This window comes from Limulus polyphemus, unplaced genomic scaffold (genome assembly GCF_000517525.1).
Source record: "Limulus polyphemus unplaced genomic scaffold, Limulus_polyphemus-2.1.2 Scaffold1476, whole genome shotgun sequence".
Classification (NCBI taxonomy): domain Eukaryota; kingdom Metazoa; phylum Arthropoda; class Merostomata; order Xiphosura; family Limulidae; genus Limulus; species Limulus polyphemus.
This window is the reverse complement of record NW_013667086.1, coordinates 190,679-216,754: the sequence shown is the minus strand read 5'-3', so window position 1 is coordinate 216,754 and position 26,076 is coordinate 190,679. Positions and strand designations below refer to the sequence as shown.

The following is a 26,076-nucleotide window of genomic DNA, read 5'->3' as shown; positions in this document are numbered from 1 at the left end:
GTGACACTCAAGTCACAATAGCCCACATTTTACTGTCGTGCCATCGCCACGACCGTTAGCGGCGGCACCATTTTAGACACATGTTTTCTAAGAGTTTACCCCTGACATTAGACAATGTCATTGGTAATGGTGACACTGTCCGATTAGATTGTATTTTTAATTTTTTACGCATTATAGGTCTTTTATCAACATATATTGGTTTTAACTCGCAGTGTTTTTACATTTTACTTTGATTTACTTTCACTGTTTTTACCAGTTGTTTGCCGCAGATAACCTTGTTGCTTTGCGCCATAAAGTAACAACCAGCAGCACTTTTTGTAATTTGACATAACTTAAGGTGCAATCCCTGGATGTTTTTGCCTGGGCAGACCACAACTGGGTCTAATCCTGTGTATCCAAGATGCTTCCACGGGATGTTTTTGCCTGGATGGACCACATTTGGTATAATCCGACATATCCCAAGATGCTTTACCTGGATGTTTTTTGCTGGGTGGACTGTACTTGGCCTGCTGAAACACATTTCATGGTCCTTAAGCCCTTGCCACGTATTGTTATTTTTTCTCTTTAGCTCATTTACTGGCACCGTTCTATGATTTACTATCACTATGTTCAGTGCTATGTCTTGTTTCTTACGATGACTTGTTTTAATTTTGATGTGGACAGAGGGCTAGTTATGATGGACATCACAATTGCATTTATAACAGTAATTTATATCTTTCATACTCCTACGTATCTAAGGCACTTCTCCTGGATGTTTTTGCCTGGGCTGACTGCAGTTGTTCATTGCTATATCTTATACAAGGCATTTCCACTGGATGTTTTGCTTGGATGGATTGCACTTGGCATATAAAGGAAGTGGTTGCATGCACAAGAGCCTTTCCATGTTAGTTGACACCATACTGATTCATGTCATAGTTATCCAGCACTTCCTATACTGATTCAGTGGTGTCTGTCAATTTATTTCTGCCCCAATTGTGTTACTGTATTGATTGTTGGGTGAAGAGCATTCCTATTCTAGAAGTAGAGCTGTACTCCACTGGTGTACTTTGTTTTTATATTCTAGCACACCTGGTCTTTAAGTACAGTCTCTTTCCACTTGATTTGAGATTGATGCACCTTCACTGGCTCCTCCACCTTGGCATTGTGGGATTCTAGCTTTGGGTGGGAAGAAGTAGTACAATTTTGGAAGTTCACATTTTCTTACTCTGAAAATGTATTTCCAATAAGTACTGACCACTTCTCACCCACTTTCCACTCTTCACTGAAGTGCCAGTGTTTAAGGTTTGTGCCTGCCAGTTCTTGAAAGTGAGGATTGTTCTAGAATAGGAGAGGGAGCTAGCTGTGCCAGTATAGATGTTGCAGTACGATTGGTGGAGAGTAGTCACATGATCAGCATGTTCTGAAAGGGTGCAAAACTGATGGGGAGTATAAAGACTGGTGTGCTGTAGCAAAATGTTATTAGCACTGCTTAGAGAACAGACCAGGATCAAGATAGCTTTGAGTGAGAAGAGGTAATTAACTATTGGAAATACTTTTTCAGAGTAAGAAAATGTTAACTTATCTAAACAATATATTCAGTGGGGCTGAGCCTGGAAACTGTGTGTGTATGCATGATATCATACTTCATGGCCTAGGATATGAATGATGTTCTTCCTATTAATCAACATGATCTTAGCATGTGATGGAGTCGATTGCATGCAAATGCAGTAAGTTTGGGTGAAGTTAGTAGGCCTGGGTTCTGTAAATATCCCATTAACATCGTTAAAGTGCTCCAGGGTATGTGTAACATCCTGGAGACTGACAAAACTGGTTTGATATTAACAATATGCATTATAATTAATATAAAAATAAAACTTGTTCGCTTATTAACCCTACTTCAATGAAGTTGTTAAAAAAAATAGAGGGGAAACACGTAATAAAAAATTTTGCAGTACCAAGAAGGACAGAAACAAGGTAGAGATGAACACACAAAACTCTACAAAAACACTACATAAGTAGCCAAAACTTTCCAAAAAATAACAGTTGCATGAATTCAGGTTTGAATAAAAACATTTAAACTGAATAGTGTTATACAGCCTTACAGTTGCTAATAACCATAATATTGTAAGATTAACTGAGTACTTATTGGCTGCTTAAGTAGGGATTTTCCATATGATTTTGTGTATTCATCACTACTTTGTTTCTGTACTTCTTGGCATTGCCATCCCTACATCATACTGAGTTTTTTCATTTTTTTGTTGCTTGTATGAATTTATCTAGTTGAGGCACATGTTATTTAAAACTGTGTTTATCCTAGATACAATTCCACTCTCTCTGATACTCTCTGTAAGTAGATGGAGGATGTCATCTAGTAGCTGATAATGGCTTGTAGGACCTTTCTTTTCATTATGTTCACATTCTTGCTTGTCATTAGAAATATCTGAGGCATGATACCTGTTCTCAGTAGATGTCTCACAGCTCCAACCAGTGTGGTAAACATCTTAATTTGTTTTCTATTTTCATTGGTGTTTCCATCGCACTGTTCTCATTGTTAAGCTCTAACCATGGGACAGTTTAGTTCGTTATTCAGTTCTCCCTTAGTGCCCACTGATTCTGATTTGACAGGTTTGTGAATCATTATTCTTTTTAGGTTTCCACTACAAGTACAAGATATAGTATTCCTCTGATTGCCCACTGATTCTGATTTGACAGGTTTGTGAATCATTATTCTTTTTAGGTTTCCACTACAAGTACAAGATATAGTATTCCTCCTACCTGTTTATGCTTCCATTGTAGGCTTCACAGGTAAACACATTACCATGCTAACTGAACCTCTTTTTATATGAAACAAATGGTGTCCAGAGCAAAAATGTATTGTACTGAGAAGAATGCCAGTTTAACTGGACTCCATTGACAACAACCTTTTGCTTTTTCCCATTCAAACTCGGTACAATCCAATGAACTATTCTTTCTCTAACCCCTGCGAATGTGGTTTAATTAATCCTTTGTGTGGCATCTTATCAAAAGCTTTTTAAAAATCTAGTGTACTTTTTCCATCATTCAGATAACAGATTAGTAAGGTAAAGTTTCCCTTTGGAAAACATGACAAATTAGTAAAACAAACTTTCCATTTGGAAAAATGGAAAAACATGACAGATTAGCAAGGTAAAGTTTCCCTTTGGAAAAATGGAAAAACATGACAGATTAGCAAGGTAAACTTTCCCTTTGGAAAAATGGAAAAACATGACAGATTAGCAAGGTAAAGTTTCCCTTTGGAAAAAACATGACAGGTTAGCAAGGTAAAGTTTCCCTTTGGAAAAAACATGACAGATTAGCAGACAAAATTAGGGCCTGGCATGGCCAGGTGGTTTTAGGTATTCGACTCGCAATCTGAGGGTCGTGGGTTCAAATCACTATCCAACCAAACATGCTTGCCCTTTCAGCCATGGGGGTGTTATAACGTGTGGTCAATCCCACTATTTGTTGGTAAAATAGTAGCCCAAGAGTTGGCGGTAGGTGGTGATTACTAGCTGCCTTCCCTCTAGTCTTACACTGCTAAATTAGGGACAGCTAGTGCAGATAGCCCTTGTGTAATTTTGCATGAAATTCAATACAAACAAACAACGCAAAGTTTCTCTTTGAAAAACATGACAGGTTAGTAAGGCATAGTTTCCCATAGTTGATTCATGTAGGTTTTCATTTATGATACTATATTTCACTAAATGATTTTGTACTGCTGCTTTTATCAGACTCTATAGTTTATGCTGTCTAAAAATAGGAGTAACATTAGCAATTATCCATTTCTCAAACACCTACCCACTGTGTTCCAACCTCCAAAAACCAAAGAAAGAGACTCCCTTATATTGTATGATACTTGACATCTTTTAAAATCATGGGAAAATCTTGTTTGGCTCAAGTGCTTTATTTATTTTTAATCTCTCAGTCTTTCTAGATTCCACCAAATGATTAATATCAACATGATTGAGGTCAATTCCAGAATTGTTCATAGAAAACTCATGGTCAGGAATATTGCTAATATCTTCTCTTATAAAAAATAGAAAAGAAGATAACATTTAAGAGCTCAGCCATTTCAGTCTTCAAGTCCTTGCCATCAGCATTCTTTAAGGGCCCAATCATCGTTTTAACATTTTACTTACCTCTAACATACACAAAATATCATTGTTTTTAGTGTTAACACTGTTAGTCAGCTGTTTGTTGTAAGCCATTGTGGATTTCCTAATTTTCTTTTTTAACCACATACATAGTTTTATATTGTTATGTAAATCATACATTCTGCATAATACGTTAGGATGAAATTGTTAAAACTACTTAAAAGAAATATATGGTGTTAAATAATTATATCTTGACTTTAGCAGTTCACTTATGGTTTATCATTGAAAAATTATTGACTGGTCCTGAGGGCAAAAATGATCTGTTGTCCCAAATCACCAGTCAATTATTATATCTTGACTTTAGCAGTTCGCTTATGGTTTATCATTGAAAAATTATTGATTGGTCCTGAGGGCAAAAATGATCTGTTGTCCCAAATCACCAGTCAATAATTATTTTATTCTATACCTCCCTTCTGTTTCAGTTGTACTGAAATCTGATTAATTAGCACTGTCACGTACTATATTTAGCCAACATGTTTAGCATTTCCTTGAAAATTTGATCTCATTTTAAGAATCAATATATATCAATAAGATTTAGAAATTGTTTAATTTTCAAAATTAAATTTTCCGTGATCATGTATATAAAGTACACACTTGTCTAATTTCACAAAATTTGCCTGGAATGCTGGCAAGAATTCTGATGTTGTTTGTAAGTTAGGTCTAAATGGATCAGTGCGTTTGTCTACTGTGCTGAAAAATATTGTCATATGCAAACTTCTACTGCTTAATCAACAGCTCTTCATCTGTGAAATCTAAAACCCTGAAAACTGTCCACATTCATTTTAGGATTTCAAAAAATTGTTTATGGTTAGGCCTAAATAGATCTGCATGTTTTCACTGTGCTGCAAAAAAGTGTTGTCTGCAGTGTTCTGCTTTGACATCACTCATGCATCGATGCTGCTCAGCTTTCAAGGTAATGGTGGAAAATATTTCATACCATGTGATGTGCTCTTTCCCACTCATGGCAAAGAATTCATGGTAAACGATAAAATATTATGTTTTGTGTTTCCTTAGTTCCTGTACTTGCACTAATATGAAGAAAGTAATGTTAGTAGTGGGAATGATTCTGTATAGTTGTGTACAGGTTTCTTACTTCCTAAACTGAGTAATTTTTAGTAGTAATATCAGAACACTAAGGAATATATAGTTTAGTATTAATTTTCTTCCATGAACGGAATGTTGAAGAGTTCATGATTATTCTTCCCATCTAATATATTATTTGATCGGCTAAAAATGATCTGCATTCTTTGTGCTATTAATGGAATAATAATTGAATTATTTATTAAAATGGTTCTTAATAATTTATATTTGTTTTGTATTTCAGAAAGGCAAGGAGAAAATGTGATATGGCTAAACTTGATGATGAACTTTCTCAAGCTGAGCAGAGTTTAAGTCAGCTAATCCAAGAAGAGAGGAAGAAATTGGATGAACTGGTGTTAAAAGAAAAGGTAGAAACCTTTTTAACATATGTAAGATCAGATTGTTCAAATGTATTGGTTAAATCCTTAATATTCACGTACGACTACAAATTAATGTCATTATTTGACAAAAACAATTAATTTCTCAGTGATTGGTAAAAAAGAAAAAAATTAAACTTAGTATTTCCGAATTTTATGACTATAATAATACAAAGATATATATGTTGCTTAAAAAGAAAAGTTGTTTGATATGTAAGTATCAAGAAAAGGAAAGTGTTGAGAAAGTAAGCAATAGTATTTCTGTGCATAGAAATTTGATTCCTCGATATTCAATATTTGATAACAGATTTCATAATGTGTAGTTTGATTATTAACAAAGGTTGAGACAACTTTTAGTGGCAAAGGATCTTCAGTTGTGTAATTTTAGGTTATAATGGAAAGTTTCCTAAAAAGTTTTTGAAACTGAGAGTGATAACCTCTTTGTTATTAATGGGTACAATAATGGATCTGTGATAAAATTCTGTAACTTAGATGATATAAGGAGTTGTTGTGTTAGAAGACAAAGCATCTTACTTTCAGTAATACTGTTAGTGACTTGTAATAGGTCATTTGCATACTGTTGTTTTGATGTTGGTTTAGTTTTTAAGTAGAAAGTGATATATTTTTTTTCGTTTCAGAAAATGAATTCTACATACATCACGTCTCAAACACTTGAAACGGCCATTGAAGATGCTCTTGATAACCTGACCACTTACGACTTTGCTATTGATCTTAATGGAGTCATATATAGAGACGATAAAAAAGAATCCACTTATATATAGGTGTATGAGATACATGAAAAAATGTCTACTGTGGTGTAATAAAACACAGAAATAGTATTTTGGTCAATCATGTGGCAATACAAAGAGTTTGTTAACCTCATGAATAGAGTTAATGATGAACATAAGATTAGCATGAATCAAATGTTCATATTATTCAATTTCAAGGAAAAGTTATAAATGTTTCTAAATTTATAATAACATAATTCAAATGGCTTGGTGTGTCCAATAGACACATCTAACTTAGACATAATTTTGAAAAGAAAGTGTACAATGTTGTACAGAATCTTATAGATAGATGAGAGGAATAATAAAGTGCTAATGTGTTTAATAGTTATTTTCAGAATGAATTTAAAAAATTTCTTGGCAGCATCATAAAATTGAACCATGACAGTAGGCTTATTAATATCATGTCTCTTCACTACATCACTTGCAGGACAATTTCATCTAGAGGGAGAGGAAAGAGGAAATTAATAAGTAACTATGAGGGTGGAAGTATGAGACCTTGAAATATCTCCTTCAATAAAAATCAAGTAGTTGATATGAGTTTGTCAAGACGAGGTGTCACATAAAAGGCTTGTTAAAAGTTATCTCTGTAGATGTGGGGAATAGATTGACTTATTGGGTAGAAAACTGGCTAGATGGAAGAAATTAGAGGGCAGTTATAAATGGAGTTCTATCAGATTGGACTAATGTCATGAGTGGTGTACCTCAAGGCTCAGTATTAGGACCTTTACCCTTTTTGATTTACATGGATGTCTATTGTGAAAAATAAATGGAAATGTTTAGTATGCCAAATAAAAAAAAGTCTGTAGGTTAACGTATTTTGTACTTTAAAAAAATGTAACAATTAATTTCCAAATCATGCTGAACAACCTGAAGTTGTAGACATAGTGCTGTTCACTTGCTTACTGATCTTCCATCATGAGACATAATACTTACTTATTTTTGTTCAAGGGTCCTTAGAAAAAATTGTTTAAAATAGTGTGTATAAAGAAACTGAAGGTTTTTAAAGAGGTTAAAAATTAGACATGTGAGCCACTTGTTTTTATTTTTATAAGACCTTGAACAGAAGGCAGGTGCTAGAAGATTGGAAGTTGGGGAGGTGATAAGAATTGTCCCAGTAACTATAGATCTATTAGTTTTACATTAGTTGTGGGAAGAGTTTTGGAAAGTCTGATAAAAGATGCTTTGCAAAGTCATTTAACAAAGATTATAATTTTATTTGATAGTCAACATTGTTTCACTAAGGGAAAATCTTGCCTTATAAATCTTTTGACATCTTTGAAAACGTTACTGCTTATGTAGATGAGGGTACAGGTGTATCTGAATTTTCAGAAAGCATCTGACAAGGTACCATGTATAAGGCTTGTTAAAAAAGTTATCTCTGAAGGTGTGGGGGGACAGGTTGGCTTATTGGATAGGAAACTGGCTAGCTGGAAGAAAGCAGAGGGTTGTTATAAATGGAATTCAATCAAGTTGGAGTAATTTCACGATTGGGGTACCTCATGGCTCAGTGTTAGGACCTTTGCTCTTTTTGATTTACCTCAATGACAGAGATGAAGAAATGGCCAACAGATTATTTGAATTTGCTGATAACATTAGAATTAAAGTTTTGGGTGTTGCTGGCTGTGAGGAGGATTATTTGGTGAGTTGTGTAAATAAATGGCAGATGGCTTTTAATTATAATAAATGCAAGGTAATGTATGTGGAATATCACAATTTAAATTATGGGTATATTTTTGATGGACTTGGTCGATTTGACTGAGTTTGTGATCCCAAATTGACATTTAAAGCTTCCATGCTATCAATTTTAATATGTTTTATGTATCTTCATGAAATTTCTCAAGCTTTCAGAAACATGACAAACCTTTTTAGACAAAAAATGAGAATCTTTAATTAAGAGCTTGTACAAAAATTTCTCCGTGAATATATGGAGTTGATGTGTTGACTGCTATTAAGTGCAAAGTGATTTTCATGTTAAGATTAAAAAATATATCTTCATCTGAAAATTTTCAAATTTCATTTGCATAATCTCTTAAAAACTCTTAAATAAATATGAAACATTTTTTTTTCAGTAAAACTATATTTTATTGGTTATTTTCTCTAACTTAACTTTATTCATTTAGTCAGCTTGACCAACCTCATAACCACCATAAAAATATGAAATAAATCTAAATTACCCATTTTTCTGTCTAGAATGATTGCAAATTGTAACAGGAAACTACAGTTGTTTATTCTAAATAGCTGTAAGCTTGTAATAGTATACATCTATATCTACTTACATTTTAATGTTTTATTGTCCTTTGAACAAGTTGGAAATCACAAGGTGAATGTGTAGCTTACATTACAGTATTAAATTATGTAACACACCAACTGCTCATGAGTAAACCTTATTATTTTTTCTTTAGCTTACCTTATCTGAACTTATTGAACTTAATAAGTTTCTAATATTTACATTTTATTTACTTTTATAATAATAAGAAATACATATGAAAAACAAGAAATATGGTACTTACCTGGGTCTTTTTTGCTGTTGGCTGTTGATGGAAACTTAAGCCTACTTTTTTTACACTAATGGTACTACTGCACAAAATAATTTTTATTTAATTAAATAATATGCTTAAGAACACAGAATAATAACATGCACAAAGCAAATGTCCTATAACTATTCTAATTTTTCTGGCTTTTCTAAGTGTGTGATAAGACCCTTTAAAAATTTAATTAAGCTAGTCAATGTGATTTCCATGAAAACAAATTTGAAACTGAACCAGGAAATAGACAATTCTCCAAACAGAAAACAATGTAATGTAATATGTAATTTGATAGATTAAAACTTTGGGATTCTATTGGTTATAAATAATGTAGTATAAAACATAAGAGAGAACTATTGGCAATTTAAGAAAGAGAGGATGTAACAGGTGGGTGCAGCAAGTGGGCCTTATTTTCGAGTTTATGGTTCTATAAACAAATTAAACTGAAGGCTATAAATATTTATGCTTTTCCTGAGTAATATTTATATTGTTATGAGTAACTTACATTAAATCCCATAATTCTTGGAGGGTGATAAGTAAATTAGAGAAGAGAGAAGAACTAGAGAATGAAATTCACAATTCATTATACTAGGGGAGATTGCAGATTTTTAAAGATTTCCTTATAAAATTAAGAACTTAAAATTTATATTCAAATTTGATATGTTAATTGCATTTTGATGCCAAGTTTATTCATATAAAATGATAATAAAGTAATTTATTTAATTTTGATTCATACTTTAAAAAGTCAGGGCATGCACACTTTGACCAACCTGTAGTGAGAGGGATGATAGTATTTTGGAACAAATGATCTTGATGTTCTGATTTATCACTGTATTAAGTCATCCAAGGAAGGTGCTGTTGATAGTGGCAAGGTAAATAGGATTTTTGGTTGTATGTACAGAAATATTGAACACAAGTCTAAAGAAATTATAATGTCCAGGTTAAGTAATTAGCACACAGGATCACCTACAAAAGTTGTAATATTTTCAAAATGAGACCCAAAACTCAAGCCCTTGAGTTTTGAGGTTATAATGTCTTACATAGGTCATTGGTTAGGCCACATTTGGAGTATTGTTTTCAGTCTCAGGCTCTTTACTCCATAAAAGACATTGAATTGTTGGAAAGGGTTCAGAGAAGGGCTACTAGGGTGATACCTGTGATGAAAATGTTATTATATGAGGATAGATTAAGAGCTCTGAACACCTCAGTTGGACCAGAAAGTCCATTGTTGTCCTTTAATGTTATGAAGATTCCCTAGTTTTGTTGAAGACGGCTGTAGATTTTTTTCAAAGTAAATATTTTTTGTTAATTATGCCATTAGATGCTTTGGTCATGCTCTAGGTGTCTTTTAACAATAAACTTCTCACTATACCTAATAAATATTAAGCTGGATATATGGTGCACTAAATATCAGTACACAGGAAATGTTAAGCTAGATATATGGAACACTCAGGTACACTACAGATGATGCTTGCAGTTGCTTCATTTATTTGATATGGTGACTGAGAATGATAACAAGCACATTGAACACAGGTTGTGACATATTGGTGCATAATACTGTAATTTCAAAATTGTAATAGATATTCTTGGTAAATTGTTTAAAAAAGGAACTTGTTTGCATCATAAAAACACCATGATGTAAATTTTACTGTCACTTGAAAAACCCTCAAGGTATTTAATTGTCTTTTATCTTGCATCTGTTTCTTGCTACTGTGAAATATATATTTTAATTCTTCAACTGTCCCCCAGTGGCGCAGCAGTATGTCTGTGGACTTACAACGCTAGAAACCGGGTTTCGGTACCTGTGGTGGGAAGAGCACAGATAGCCCATTGTGTAGCTTTGTGCTTAACCTCAAACAAACAAACAAATTCTTCAACCATACACTACTTATAATGTAGTTTCTGGGATTTTTTGTGGATAGTCACTTTATTACACTGTAATGAATATGGATAGTCACTTTATTACACTGTAATCAATATGGATGGTAACTTTATTACACTGTAATGAATATGGATGGTCACTTTATTACACCGTAATGAATATGGATTGTCACTTTATTACACCGTAATCAATATGGATGGTAACTTTATTACACTGTAATCAATATGGATTGTCACTTTATTACACCGTAATGAATATGGATGGTAACTTTATTACACTGTAATGGATATGAATGGTAACTTGATTACACTGTAATGAATACTTGGTCTTTCTTCTGTCAGTTAGGTTTTCTCCTTTAGTCTTTTGTTCATGTAAATAGCAAAATATAACAATTTGCTTCATTGTGCTAATGGTATATATATATATATATATCTATATATGAATAAATCTAAGCTAACATTACATGAGATTTCTGGCACTGTTTATTTTCATTTATGTTGTATTACAGGATTGACAGTCTGCACAGTCCTATCTGATAAAGTATGATGTAAATTTAAAGTGAAATAAGCATTATTTAATGTAAAAAACAAAAAATTGAACTACCCTTAACTGTATTGTTGCATTTAACTTTTAGCAGAACAAACAGGCCTTCATTTTATAAACAGAATTTACAAGTCCTCAGCTTATACCAGGATTTACAATACTTCAGCCTATAGCAGCATTTACAAGCCTTCAGCTAAAAGCAGGATTTACAAGCCTTCAACTTATAGCAGGATTTACAATACTTCAGCCCATAGCAGCATTTACAAGCCATCAGTGTGTATCAGGATTTACAATATTTCAGCATTTTGCAGAATTTACAAGACTTCAACCTATACCAGGATTTACAAGATTTCAACCTATATCAGGATTTACAAGCCTTCAACTTATAGCAGGATTTACAAGCCTTCAACCTATAGGAGGGCTTCCAAGCCTTCAGCCTGTAGCAGGACTTACAAGCCATCAGTGTATATCAGGATTTACAATATTTCAGCTTATACCAGGATTTACAAGCCCTCAGCTTATATCAGCACTTACAAGCCATAAGCCTGTAGCAGGATTTACAGCCTTTTAACCTGTAGCAGGACTTATGAGCCTTCAGTGTATACCAGGATTTACAAGCCTTCAGCCTGTAGCAGGATTTACAAGGCTTCAGTGTATAGCACGGTTTACAAGCTTTCAGCTTATAGCAGGACTTACAAGCCCTCAGCTTATACCAGGATTTACAAGCCCTCAGCCTATAGCAGCATTTACAAGACTTCAACTTATAGCAGGATTTACAAGACTTCAGTGTATAGCAGGACTTACAAGCCCTCAGCTTATACCAGGATTTACAAGACTTCAGCCTATAGCAGAATTTACAAACCTTCAGCCTGTAGCAGGATTTACAAGCCTTCAGATATTGAGTGCCTAATATGCTCACTTTGCTAATACTATTTTCCTTTCAATTACATTTTTTAAGAAGTAATATCTGTGCATACAGGGGTGGGAATTTTCTGTCAATAAGCAATTTCCTTCTTAGAAATTTTTGGGGAAACTGAAAAATTAAGAGGGAAACTTCTTGTATTACTATATATAGAAACCATATAAAACAATTTTTTGTTGTAGTTTTATAATGTGATATTAGCTGGCAAACATAATTTCCTTTATATCTTGTTTTGTGCCCTCTTGTATATCCACATTATTGTTGACTGTGTGGTTGTAAAATGGATGGTTTGTCATGCCAGTTTTCATGAAATATGAAAACTAAATGGCATTTGTGATGGTGCATAGAAGAATATTCTTAAAGTAGGCCTGAACAGTGTGTTTTTGTATTGTTTTTAACTGCTCTGTATTATGGAACAATGGCAAAAAAGGTCTTTCATAATTATCATAGGAAAAACAAACTACATGTCAGATTATTCCAATTACAGCTACGTAAGCAAACCCTTCTAGGTGCCAAGCCACAGTGCCTATATGACCAATATAATGAGCTTGGCTAAGTAAAAGAAAAGAAAATTCAAACAGCCATTCCAAAATCAAGATTCTAAGGTACTAGAAAATTGATGAAAATCAGAAAGAAACCCTTCAGAAAACAAGGTTGTTGTGCTGTATGCAGTGCTGAAATCCAGAAAATAGTGACAGCAACATGCAAGAAAAAATATATCCAGAGGAATTCACTGTCTGTGTCAGATTCTACTGCAAGAGTGAAGTCTGGGAAAAGAAGTAGTGAACAAGCAGGGTTACCTTCACCAAGAGCCGGGGAATGACCAGCTAGTTCAGTGAACTCCAAAATGGCAAGGCTAATATATTATGGGTGAAAATTGCCAATTAAGAATATAAAAGTTACAAATGAGAGACGGCCAATCTTGATCATTTGGTTGTTGTACCAGGAATGTTTTTAAGCTGTTTCTTGGGATATCTCTATATTCAGCTTCAATAACATGGTTGGGCAGTTTGTTTCAGACATCCATGGCTGTGTGTGTAAAGAAATGCCTTCTTTTATTGGTCCTAAATGTATCTGCACTTAATGTCTATATGACTTCAATACAGAACATTTGTTAAACAAATTCTACTGGGTGACAAAAGGTAGCCATTTACTGTTTACAAGTGTGAAAGCCATTATATGGTAGAAAAAAAAGTCATGATTTATCAAAAAATCATTGTTGCCCAGTAGTTTAAAATTCCATTTACTAGGTGATAAATTTTCTTGGCTGGGAAACATCTCGCCCAGTCACTATGTTGAAAAATACTCTGCTTCAATAGTGACTTTTTAGATTCTGTTTTAAGGCAAAAGGCTTTTGTATGTAGCCTGACCCTTTTTTTTTTTTAGCAAAATTTGTTTACACTAAATTAAAAGCTTTTTTGCAAGTTTTGTGCAAGTATGTATTTGTAGAGCAAAAACGTTTTAATTCAGTATGCTTGGCAGCTTACATTTCAGTCTTGGTTACTTTGCTGTACTCCTACCCCCTGTTCATGTTCACCTAATCTGTTGACTGATGGTATATTAATTTTTGTTTTTGTGAATACAAATTGTAATTTAGTTTCATTCTCTATTGTAGTATAGCTTCACCTGTATGAGAGCATTAATGATTTTTTTTTAATTAGTAGAGTTGTATTTCTTTCATTAGTTAGACAGATGGCTTGCGATTTTAACTTATTGTGACTACTACTTGTGGAATGTAGAACTTCTTTTTGAGATTTTATCACTTCTGGGTTGATGCACAAAGAAGAAACAGTATATGACACTGTCCAGTCTATGCTTTACCTGGGCTAAATGTTCCACCAGGTTATCTCTTTCATTACCAGATTTGGATATTTGAAACCTTGGTTACTAAATTTTAGATGACATAGCATGTGTTTGTTCATCTTTTAACCTCTGTCTTTTGTATAAATCATCCTCAGAAATTAGTTATGCTTTTATTATCTTTAGTAGAACTATGGGAATCATTGGAACATTTCAGATGATACTTTGACATGTATATTTGTTTGTTGTTCTTCTCCATCCTTCATCATTGACATCTGTTGATGGATTGGCTTGAATTAATTTCTTCTTGGGGTCCTATCTGTAACCTTTAATTGCAGTTACATCTGTTTATGGATGTTTTGCTGATTGACTTCTTCCCTTTGGTTTTTGTTGAGTGTTCCATTTCAATTAGTTATGGTTTGCGAGTCTTGTTAAAGTTTTGCTGCCAATTCCACTGTGTCTTGGAGAGTAGAAACAGTGATGTTTTATTTAAGCAGGCAGAGGGTACATAATTTTGAGATTGTGTTGTGTTACCCTACTATCTTTTCAGTTAAAATGCTTTCCACACAGTGTAGATAATGAGTCTCATTCCAGGTGTACTTTCCTGATCATAAAGTTTTCTTCAAATTGTGTAACCCTTGAAGTTACTTAATTCAAATTAGGAGAACATGATGGGAAGGTAGGTATTTAAAACATTTTTAGCTATGCTTTTGTTGTTGCATACTTGTTTTGATAATATTATTGGTAAAGACTATTAATCCTGTATTTCAAAGCTGCAGAAGCTTGTATTTCTTTAGTGAAAAAGGTAGATAGTGTTTCCAAGCGTTTATTTGATATTAATTTATTTTAAATTTTGTAGAATTGTTATTCTATTTTGGACAGGCAAACATAGTTTACTTGAAAAACTTTGTACTGTCAATTACGGTTTGTGTTTTAGTGGAACGCTCCCGAAGAAGCTGTAAAGCGAAACATCGAGTGTCTAATTTATGAAATGTAACAATTTGGTGTTATAAGGTCGTTTATTTCTTGTATTAAAATGGATACATAACTATTAACAATATAATTTCCAAACAATAGCCTAGTAGTTTAAAGCATTATAAACATTTGTTATGGTATGAACGCCTTTTATAAGTTGACGGAGCATGGTTATAATTAATTATACTTGTCATATGACTTTATGTTAGGCCTATTATATCTTAAACACTACATTGTTAATGTATTCCCTTGGGGATTTTCAAGAAATGGAAGTGTAATTAATAGTATTTCAAACACACCATCATATCCGTTGCCGACGACGTGATTGGCTGGGATACAACGAACAAAGTAGTGGTCGCTCAGTTTCGTGACTGGCATTTTGGTCTTTTAATAGACCAGGGAGGGTCAGATACAAAATATCTCTCCCTCCTTTCCGAACTATCGTTTTGATACTTTTGAATGTTTGTGTAGATACGACACGAGGGTCGGAGTAAACCGCATTTGCTCCGACCCCTTTCAGGGCAATGTCCACGTAGGTATCTTCATTTACATTCTTGTGCTGTGCATAACATCACTTAATTCGGTGTTGTAAAGTCTTGAAGTATATCTATGTTTTTATAATGTTGTCAAGTGATGTTCCCTTGTTTTTGCCTGTTAGACTTTTTGCATAATTTGTACGTTTCCATATTTTTGTTAATATATTATTCGTGTGTTCTACCCACATTAGTTTTGGGTCGAAAGTAAATTCTAAATATTTTGCAGAGGTTGTAGTCTGGAGAAGTATTCCATTCATGTATAATTTAGGTGGATCTTTTTTATGTTTTGTTAGTCTTGTAAAAGTAAGTAATTGGTTTTTAGAAACGTTTATTTCTATTCGATATTGTTGGCAATATTCTTCTATATTATTTAATAATTGTTGTAGATTTGTTGCTGCTATAGCTGGCGTGGGGGCACATTTCCAAACCGCAACATCGTCCGCGAATTGTGATTCAAACCCATGATTTGGGTCTTTTAAAGGAATATTGCTCATATACATGATGAATAGAATAGGAATAACTACTCCTTCTTGGGAGACGCCTGCCTCTGGGGTGAATGACTCAGAGTAGGTTCCTCTGATATTTATTTTACAATTTATATTTTCCAAAAAGTTAGATAGCCAGCGAATAATCACCTGCGGTAGTTCCAATTCCGTCATGCAGAACCTAAGAACATTGTGCCATACAGTGTTGAAAGCTTTCTCGAAATCTAGAAAGCAGGCGACTGTGCATTCCTATGCGACCACCAGGAGCCCACACAGAAATAGAAAAAGTTATATATCAAATTAAATTTATAAATGTGTATCATGTTAATAACTCTCTTAATAGGGGCTTCGTCTCTGGCACCGGCCACGTTACCATTTTGTACTAGTATATAGTTTTAATACATTATGTGTTTCTTCAAAAAATTTGGCAGATGTTTAGCATACATTACAACTCAGTACACAAAAAAATCAGTTTTTTAAATGAGGTATTTTTACTAAAGGTTTGGTCAAAAATGTATATAGTCTTTTTTTTACTAGTCCGAGTGCAAAGTAATATTTATGTTAAGATTAAAAATACTTTTCTTCGTCTCAGATTTCAATTGCATAATCTTTAAAACCTCCTTATAAGTAAAACTTCATATTTCATCTGTTATATCCTCTACCCTAACTCTATACAGGCTGGTCGATTTGACCGCCCTCGTAACCACTGAAAAAATAAATAAATCTAAATTACCCCTTTTTTCTTTCTAGAATGACTTCAAATTGTAACATGAAACTACATTTGTTTATCCTAAATAGTTATAAATTCGTAACAGTATACGTCTGTTTATACTAAATTTTAATGTTTTATTGCCCTTTGAACTGTGTCTAACAACTATTGTAAGTGATATTATATTTATAAGTGATAAATCACTTCGAACGTGCAGCTCATGTTACACTCTCGAACTACACTACTTGCGATTTTACCTCGTGAAAACTTTCTATTATATTATTATTCATTTTACCTAATCTAGCCTTCAATAATTTAAGAAGTTGAAGATCAGAGAACAAGGTTTGACGAAATCGAAGACGGAGATGCTGAACTGTGTGGTCGTAGTAGGTTAAGGAGCGCAACCGTCGCCATGATGATGGAGATGAAGAAGATACCACACCAAGGATAGATTCAGAACTGAAGTATTTTTCTTTGTGATTGACTAACTTGTCACTACATTGAAATACCGTTTTAATGCACATAAGGATGTTGCCACCAAATTCGGATTCCTTTCCAAATTATCTCTTTCATGTCAAGAAATCGGTCAACCCACAAAATGTCTTTTTTATTCTTTTCTGAACGATGTTGAAATCGAGACAAAAAGCAAAATGATCCAGTTTTCTACATTGGCATTTCAAGAGCTTCGACATTCATTCACACAATCTGAATTAACAGAATCAGTGGGGTTAAGAACGTTTCCCTTTCTCCATAGATACGCCCTTATCCAAACATTTCCCGATGTTGAGATTATGCTGAGAATATATTTGTCCGTGATGGTATCAAACTGTAGTGAGAAGCGATCGTTTTCGAAATTGAAACGAATAAGAAGTGAACAGAAAAGGACAAAGCCGACTAAACAGTCTTTCTAGAATGAATGTAGAATATGACATACTTTGAAAGCTTGACTTTTCGAAACTCCTAGACGAGTTTAGTTATAATTAAACCAGAAAAAGGGAATTCTAGCTTTATACAAGTTTTAATCAAGTTGTGTTCTTGATCATTCATGAATGAATAAAATGTGTTTGCACACGTTTGTGGTTTGTCTATATTGTTTCCAGCGTTACAAGACCATGTATATCATTAATATGTTTTCACATGTATATTATGATTTTGACAGTGGAGTTGACTCAGTTCACTAAGGATCAACATATTTGTGATGGCAAGGAAGGATTTCTTCTCCTGCCGCCCAGGGCTCAAGCCACCTTAATCCATCACTGGGGTGGTCCCTGTGATAGGAGCTAGTGAGCCAAGTTCGAATCTGTACGATACCATAAATATACTCCCCGCACTTTAAGCTGTAGGTGTACTATAAGAATAACAGTCAATCCCTTAGGGTGGATAATAAGGTGTTGTTGATTGGCTGATCAGCAGTTCAGAACTAGAGACAGTAGCAGATAGCATTAGTAGCTTTACCATAGATATAGATAGCGATTGGTCTACTGATTTCATTTTGTATCATGTATTACCATACGAAGTAATGATCTTTTGACCCCTGCAGCGTTAGTGAGACGTGATTGATGGTCATTTGAAATAGCTAAATGGTGAAAGTGGCAATAGTTATATGCGTCTTTATCGTTATAAAATTCGAACTTAAGAGTTTGAATGTTCTAAGTTAAAAATGGTTTGTTCTAAAGTATGAATAATAATGCAATATCTGAACAAACATATCATTGTTTGTTGGATAAGCAACAAACTTGTTAAAAGTATAAAGAAAAAAATTACACTTTAAAATATGATAAAGTTTTCACTTTATTTTGTGTATTTGTATCTAGCGTCCACAAGTTACTAAAAATTAATTTACAGTACAGTTATCACGCAAATAAGTTTTGAATTATAACTGAAAGGAAAACAACAACAACAAAAGTAACACACTAAAGAAAGCCATACAATCTATTCAGGTGTATAATAGCAAAATCTGGGTTATCTGTTTAGATGGTGTCTTTTGAAAAGCATATTACGTATGGAAGACGTAATGTATTTAACTAATTTATTAACTAATAAATATGATTTCTGCTTTTAACACATTTACCAAAATTATTACTTTTTGTTATGGAGTACTTGAATATATTGTCTTTACCTCGGTTGAATGATTGTTTATAAAGTTTAATTTTTTTCAATTTTAAATGTGCTATAATTACGAAATTCTTGTCGTTGAAGCAATTGATGATCTAGTCTCGACCACTACTGTGTTTGCCGTATCCCAGAGGGCCTAATTAAACATGATATGAGTCAGTGCTCGTCAACACTGAATCTGACAGAATGTTTTTTGAATTTCGCGCAAAGTCGTCCCTAATTTAGCAGTGTAAGACTAGAGGGAAGGCAGCTAGTCATCACCACCCACCTTTTTACCAACTCTTTTACCAACGAATAGTGGGATTGACCATCACATTATAACGCCCCCACGGCGTCATTTGTTCTGTTTTCCACTTCGTCCCAACTGAAATGTCCCGGACCATGATAATGCCAAAGCCTGTTGGCATGCACCACCTTTGGCTTACCTCGCCGACCACATTTTATCTGGAAAGTCAGGTCTGAGAGATGATCCACTATGTCATATGGGCCTTCCCATGGAGAAGACAATTTAGGAGACTTCCCTTTGGTCTTCCTGGGATTATACAACCACACCTTGTCTCCTGGTACAAAGCTGACTTCAGTAGATTTCTTATCATAACATAGCTTCATGGAATCAGCAGACGTTTTTAAGTTCGAACGCACTTGATAATGAATATCATCCATCCTTTCAGATAACACTTTCACAAACTCTGACACATTTTCAGGCAACTCTTCATAAGGTGGGCATCCTGTTATCAGCTCCACTGGCAACCGAAGTACCCGAGCAAACATTAGCTTTGCTGGAGTGCATTCAGTGGCTTCATACTCTGCTGTTCTATAGGCCATCAACAGGGGAGGGAGTAAGACATCCCAGTCATTTTGGCGGCTATTACAAAACTTTGCCAATTCCTGTCCTAGTGTCCAGTTGTACTTTTCTACCATCCCATCAGACTGTGGGTGAAGTGGCGTTATTCTGGTCTTTCGGATGCCAAACAACCTGCAGCATTCATGGAACACAGCTGATTCAAAGTTACGGCCTTGATCTGAATGCAGCTCGTATGGAATACCAAATCTGAAGAAGAAATCCCTAATAGCCGAAGCTACAGTTGTAGCTTCCTGATTTGGTATTGCATATGCCTCAGGCCACTTGGTGAAATAATCCATCACCACACAAATGTACCTGTTTCCAGCACGAGTTTGAGGCAAAGGGCCAGCAATGTCAATGGCTACTCTTTCCATTGGTGTGCCAACTTGGTATAACTTCATTGGAGCACGTCCCTTATGCTTTGGTCCTCTTTTAGCGCAACATGTACTGCATGTCCTGCACCATTCTTCCACATCTTGCCTCATACCTATCAAGTAAAATCTCTGTCGTAGGTGACTCAATGTCTTCTTTACTCCGAGATGTCTTCCTGTTAAACTATCATGGGACTGACGCAGCACAACTTCCCGTAACTTTCTCGGTATAACCGTTTGCCAGATCGTCACTTTCCCATCTACAGTTTCCCATCGCCGGGGAAGAATACCATCTTCAGGCTTCAACTGGTCCCATTGTGCCCAATAGTTCTTTGTCACAGGGCTTAAGCTAGACACCTTCTCCCAAGCAGGGTGCAAAACACTTGCTTTTAGAAAATCAATTATTGGCTTCAAATCTTGATCTTTCTCCTGCTCTGATTTAATATTTATACCTGGTTCCATTTCACCATCATCAACTCCTTCAGTCACTCTGACTTCAGTTTGATGGCACCTGGTTAGTTCAACCTCTCTTTTAACAGTTACCGGAATTTTGCCTTTGTTGTTCCCAAATGTCATTTTATCAAAATTAATTACAAACTTCCTCGGTAGTAAGTAGTCCAACCCTAATATGCATTGGCCTTCAATGTCAGCCAAGTATACTTTGTGTCTGTCCTTCATGCCTATGAGCTCAATAGTTACCCACACTAGTCCCCACAACCTTACAGAATGTCCTGTCACACCACAGAGCTTCTGTATGGCTTATGGTACTCCTTTGTGATCCAGCATCTTGATACTCACAAGGATTTGCTGAGACGCAGAATCTATGACAAAGTTGCACCTTTGGCCATCCAGCTTTCCTCTCACGTAGAATCTATATGTGCTTGGCATTTTACACCTAGCTGTTGGGACTTTCATGATGGGGGTTGGTGAGTGTACCTCAACACCAACCACTACTGGTTTTCCTGAGGCTGACGTATTGGTAGTATTCTTCTTACAATGGCTCCTCATATGTCCTTGCTCTCCACAGTTTCAACAACCTTTCTGGGTAGTAGCCTTTCCTGCCATGGCATCTTCCCTGTGTTGAAGTAGCCGGCATTGAGCTTTCTTGTGCCCAGGTTTGTTACAGTGGCAGCAAAGTCCCTCAAACCTCTCTGAAAGCTGACCTTTTCTGGCCTTGAATCCTGATGACTTTACCAACCTTGGTACCTCTGTGCTGGACTTAACATAAGATTCAAATTCAAGTGCTCTGGCCATTGCATCCTGCTTCACTTGTATCTTCAGTTGTGGACTGTCCAAGGCATCTACAAACTGATCCCTCAGCAACAACTAGAGGACATCGGGTTGCGCAGTTGGGTAGGCCTTGTGTGCCATACTTTCCAAGTCCTGTGCCAGCTCTTGCAGGTTCTCCCCTTTAACACGGACTCTCGTCCTAAACCTAGCTCTGTAGACTTCGGACTGATTTTGAGTTCCATACCTGAGCTCTTGAGCAACTACCAGTGCTCTATAGTTGTGCCTGTCGTCTGCTGACAACTGTCCAAGTATTTCCAGTGGTTGTCCCTTCAGGCTCGTTGCCAGATATACTGCTTTCTGTTCCCCTGTCTATCCATTCATTTCTGCCAGGAGCTCAAATAGTGCTCTATATGCTTCCCACGGTGCCTTTCCATCGACTTCCTGTGGCTTCCTTCTTACTAAATCACACCTATCGCTGACATTCATATCTGGGATGTGACTTCTAACAGGACTGAAGATGTCTGCATTAGGGTTTAGCTGCGGGGTCTGGAAGGGGCTTGCCATTATCTGGGGATGATTAAGTCGATGGTTAATGTATCATCCTTGTGTAAAAGACAATAAATCATCCTTTAATGTATCTAATTCGCTTTTAAATTTACTAATGTTTTCCATTTGTACTTCTTACCATGTTGTTGACTTTCCTGTAGTTGCTGCTGACTTTCCTGCAACTGTTGGAGACTTTCTTCCTGTTCATTTTCTCGTTCTTTTTGTTTCTTTTCTTTTTCCTCCAACCACTTCTGTAATTTCTCTTCTTGTTTCTTTTTTTTCCTCCAACATCTGCTCTAATCTCTCTTCTTGTTTATTTTCTGGTTCTTCTTGTTTCTCTTCTTTTTCCTCCAACCACTGCTGTAATTTCTCTTCTCGTTCTTCTTGCTTCTTTTATTTTCCTCCAAGAGCTGCTGTAATCTCTCTTTATGTTTCTTTTCTCGTTCTTCTTGTTTCTTTTCTTTTTCCTCCAACCACTGCTGTCATTTCTCTTCTTGTTTCTTTTCTTTTTCCCTCCAAATACTGCTGTAATTTCTCTTTTCGTTCTTTTTGTTTCTTTTATTTTTCCTCCAAGAACTGCTGTAATTTCTCTTCTTGTTTCTCTTCTCGTTGTTCTTGTTTCTTTTGCTGTTCTTGTATTGCTGCCATCAAACTGCTAAGCTGTAGTTTGATTTGCCGCATCTCTATTTACTGCACCAGTGAGAGATAGGGTACAGTGTGTAGAGTATTTACTGCACCAGGGATAGGGCACAGTATGTAAAGTATTTACTACACTAGGGATAGGGTACGGTATGTAGAGTATTTAGCACACCAGGGATAGGGTACAGTATGTAGAGTATTTACTGCATCTGTGAGAGACATGGAGCTTGTACAGCATTCAAAGCACTAGAGATTATGGTGCACTTTGTATTTTATTTGGTACACTAGAGGCTTGGAGTACCCTTTTTACTATACGTACGGTAGTATTTATAGTAGGGATGGGCCATATCTGCAATACAAATTAAAGTTAGGTTAAAAAACTTTATAAGCACTCTACACACACTGTTGACTAGGAAACAAACCAACTGCAGAATAACTTGAAGAATTTGAGAAAGTCGATAGAGTCATAACACAATTTTCACAAAACCACACATTTGTCTATCTGACTAACTAGCATTGTTGGAAAGGCATAGCTATTTCCTGAGTTTACCTTAAATTACACTACCTTAGCTAAAAAGTGTTTTTCTTAGCTTTACGTATAACCTTGGTAATAACAAGTAACAACAACAACCATTTTACAACACTACTAATGAGCTAACAATACATTAATAGCCATATGTTATTATTATGAACACGCTGTGTGAGTTGCCATGTAGCAACCAGCTCTCATATCACGTGCTTAAAATGTGAGTTAGGAAATAATTTTTACGGAAAATTAACTAACGAACAGAGACGTAACACCGCATATCTAGTAAACACTCGAGACTTCACGAAGGGACATGAATTTTCTAGAAGTTCATGACGTGTTACTAGAGTCACGTGACTTCCGCTGTTGTAACAGTTGGAACTTCAATGGTACAAGTCATTTTTTAATTAAAACTAGTTTACTCTTTCTTGATACAACTTTTTAGTAATTACAGTATTGTTACGACAACTCGGGTCACGTGACGCTCGTATAACGCCACTTCTTTCTCGAATCTTCATGAAATGTCGGGAGACTACTAGATTGGGGTAGTCTTGTATATATAACACTGGCCAAGAATCAACGTAAGGTAATGAGTAAGAATATTGTTGGGCACGTGAGAAGTTCGTTGTGAATTATTGCGTTGTTATAGAGCGACTGTTGAAATTAAGTGTATCGCAAAGTTGTATTCAGAAAGAATAACCAGTTTTATTTAAAAAAGGACTTGTGTGGGTAAAGTTTCGTCGGAACGAATTTACGGAAAATTAACTAACAAACGGAGACGTAACAAAATTGTTGTCAGAGAGTGGGACTGAAAAAAAAAAGAAACCTCTACACACTGTACCCTATTCATGGTGCAATAAGTACTTTATACACTGTACTCTATCCCTGGTGCAGTAAATACTCTACATACTGTTCTTTATCCCTGGTGTAGTAAATATTCTACATACTGTACCCTATCCAGGTGCATTAAATACTCTACATACTGTACTCTATCCCTGGTGTAGTAAATACTCAACATAGTGTACCCTATCCAGGTGCATTTAATACTCTACATACTGTACTCTATCCCTGGTGTAGTAAATACTTTACATACTGTACCCTATCCAAGTGCATTAAATATTCTACATACTGTACCCTATCCAGATGCATTAAATACTCTACATACTGTACTCTATCCCTGGTGTAGTAAATACTCAACATACTGTACCCTATCCAGGTGCATTAAATATTCTACATACTGTACCCTATCCAGATGCATTAAATACTCTACACACTGTACCCTATCCAGGTGCAGTAAATACTCTACATACTGTACCCTATCCACAGGTGCAATAAGTACTTTACACACTGTACTCTATCCCTGGTGTAGTAAATACTCTACATACTGTACCCTATTCCTGGTGCCTTAGATACTCTACATACTGTACCCTATCCAGGTGCATTAAATACTCTACATACTGTACTCTATCCCTGGTGTAGTAAATACTCTACATACTGAACCCTATCCAGGTGAATTAAATACTCTACATACTGTATCGTATCCAGGTGCAGTAAATTCTCTACATACTGTACTCTATCCCTGGTGCAGTAAATACTCTACGTAGTGTACCCTATCCAGGTGCATTAAATACTCTACATACTGTACTCTATCCCTGGTGCAATAAGTACTTTACATACTGTACCCTATTCCTGGTGTAGTAAATACTCTACATACTTTACCCTATTCCTGGTGTAGTAAATACTCTACATACTGTACCCTATCGCTATACATGAGCAACACTTCGCCTACAACTTCAGTTAGCTTGCTTTTGTCTGGAATATGATCTAAGCCTTGTTCATAATTGATATGACATGCAAGAGAATATTGTCATTCAATTTTTCCACTACCGTGTAGGCTTAGTCGTTTTGAAAAGCGAACATAACTGCTACTACTACTACATAAGCCATTTGTGCTTTTGTCATTTATAATCAGGAAGGATGAAAGACAACTGTATACCAAATGGTTTTGTGCCTTACAACAGATGTACTTGCATAATGAATCTTGTGTTATCATCACAGTGCTTACCTTTCTAGTGTTTGAAATATTCTACTCTCTTCGTTCATGTTAAATACATGTACGTTCTTGTATTTTATAGGAGAATAACTCTACAAACACAAATGTTACAATATTACTTAACAAGCCATACCATTTGTGCACATTTGTTTTTGTTTTACGTTTCCTATGTTATTGTTTTTTAATGAAAGCATTATACAAATTGATAGTTTTCAATTATTTACAGTGACCTGCCTTTGATATACACATTGCAAATGTTAACATAAGACACAAAGATTGCCTTCTCTTATTTCCCTGTTGTCTTTTACTATATATATATTTTGAACTATTTCCCATTTTCTATATCAACTCTGCTTTTTATAATATCAGAGATTGGCTCCATTAACCCACGACAAACAAATGATTCGTTTGTTACACAGTAAAATATCATACAAACCTGCAGGTAAAATGCTTTTGGTTTGTTTCATTCCCTCCTGCGTATCACCATGTGCTGCTTTCTTACCCTCTGTTATATTATATCTTTCTCATTATGAAAGTTAAATTCTTTTGTTGATATTGCTACCATCATTGAGCATGTTTTTAGTAACTTACGCGCCATAAGCCTTTTTTATTACATTCCATATTTTAATCTTAAACAGTACGTTTGCAATTTTTTTTGTATTTAATTGTATGTATTCATAACTTCTATTTAAATAATTACTCCATGAAAATACTTCTTAAACAACAACACAATGTACAACTTGAACATTTCCCGAATCCTCGTCACCGAACACGCTGACCCTTTCAGTCGTGGGGGCATTATAATGTGAAGGTCAATCCTTCTTATCGTTGATAAAAGAGTAGCCCAAAAGTTGGCGGTGGGTGATGTTGACTAGCTGCTTTTCCCCTAGTCTATCACTGTTAAGCTAGGGACGGCTAGCGCAGACAGCCCTCGTGTAACGTTATGCGAAATTCAAAACAAATCAAACTTGACAAAAAA

The 26,076-nt window shown here is 35.2% G+C and overlaps 1 protein-coding gene across 1 annotated transcript in view; it reads left to right on the top strand.

Moving 5' to 3' along the window:
• The window catches only part of LOC106463764, a 26,700-nt gene extending 17,934 nt beyond the window's left edge, over positions 1 to 8,766 (top strand). Inside the window, exons 4-5 of the mRNA XM_013923830.2 lie at positions 5,476 to 5,599; positions 6,247 to 8,766. Of these exons, the coding sequence (XP_013779284.1) occupies positions 5,476 to 5,599; positions 6,247 to 6,390 (268 nt within the window). The 3' untranslated portion in view covers positions 6,391 to 8,766. The remainder of the gene's footprint in view (positions 1 to 5,475; positions 5,600 to 6,246) is intronic.
• The last annotated feature ends 17,310 nt before the right edge of the window (positions 8,767 to 26,076 follow it).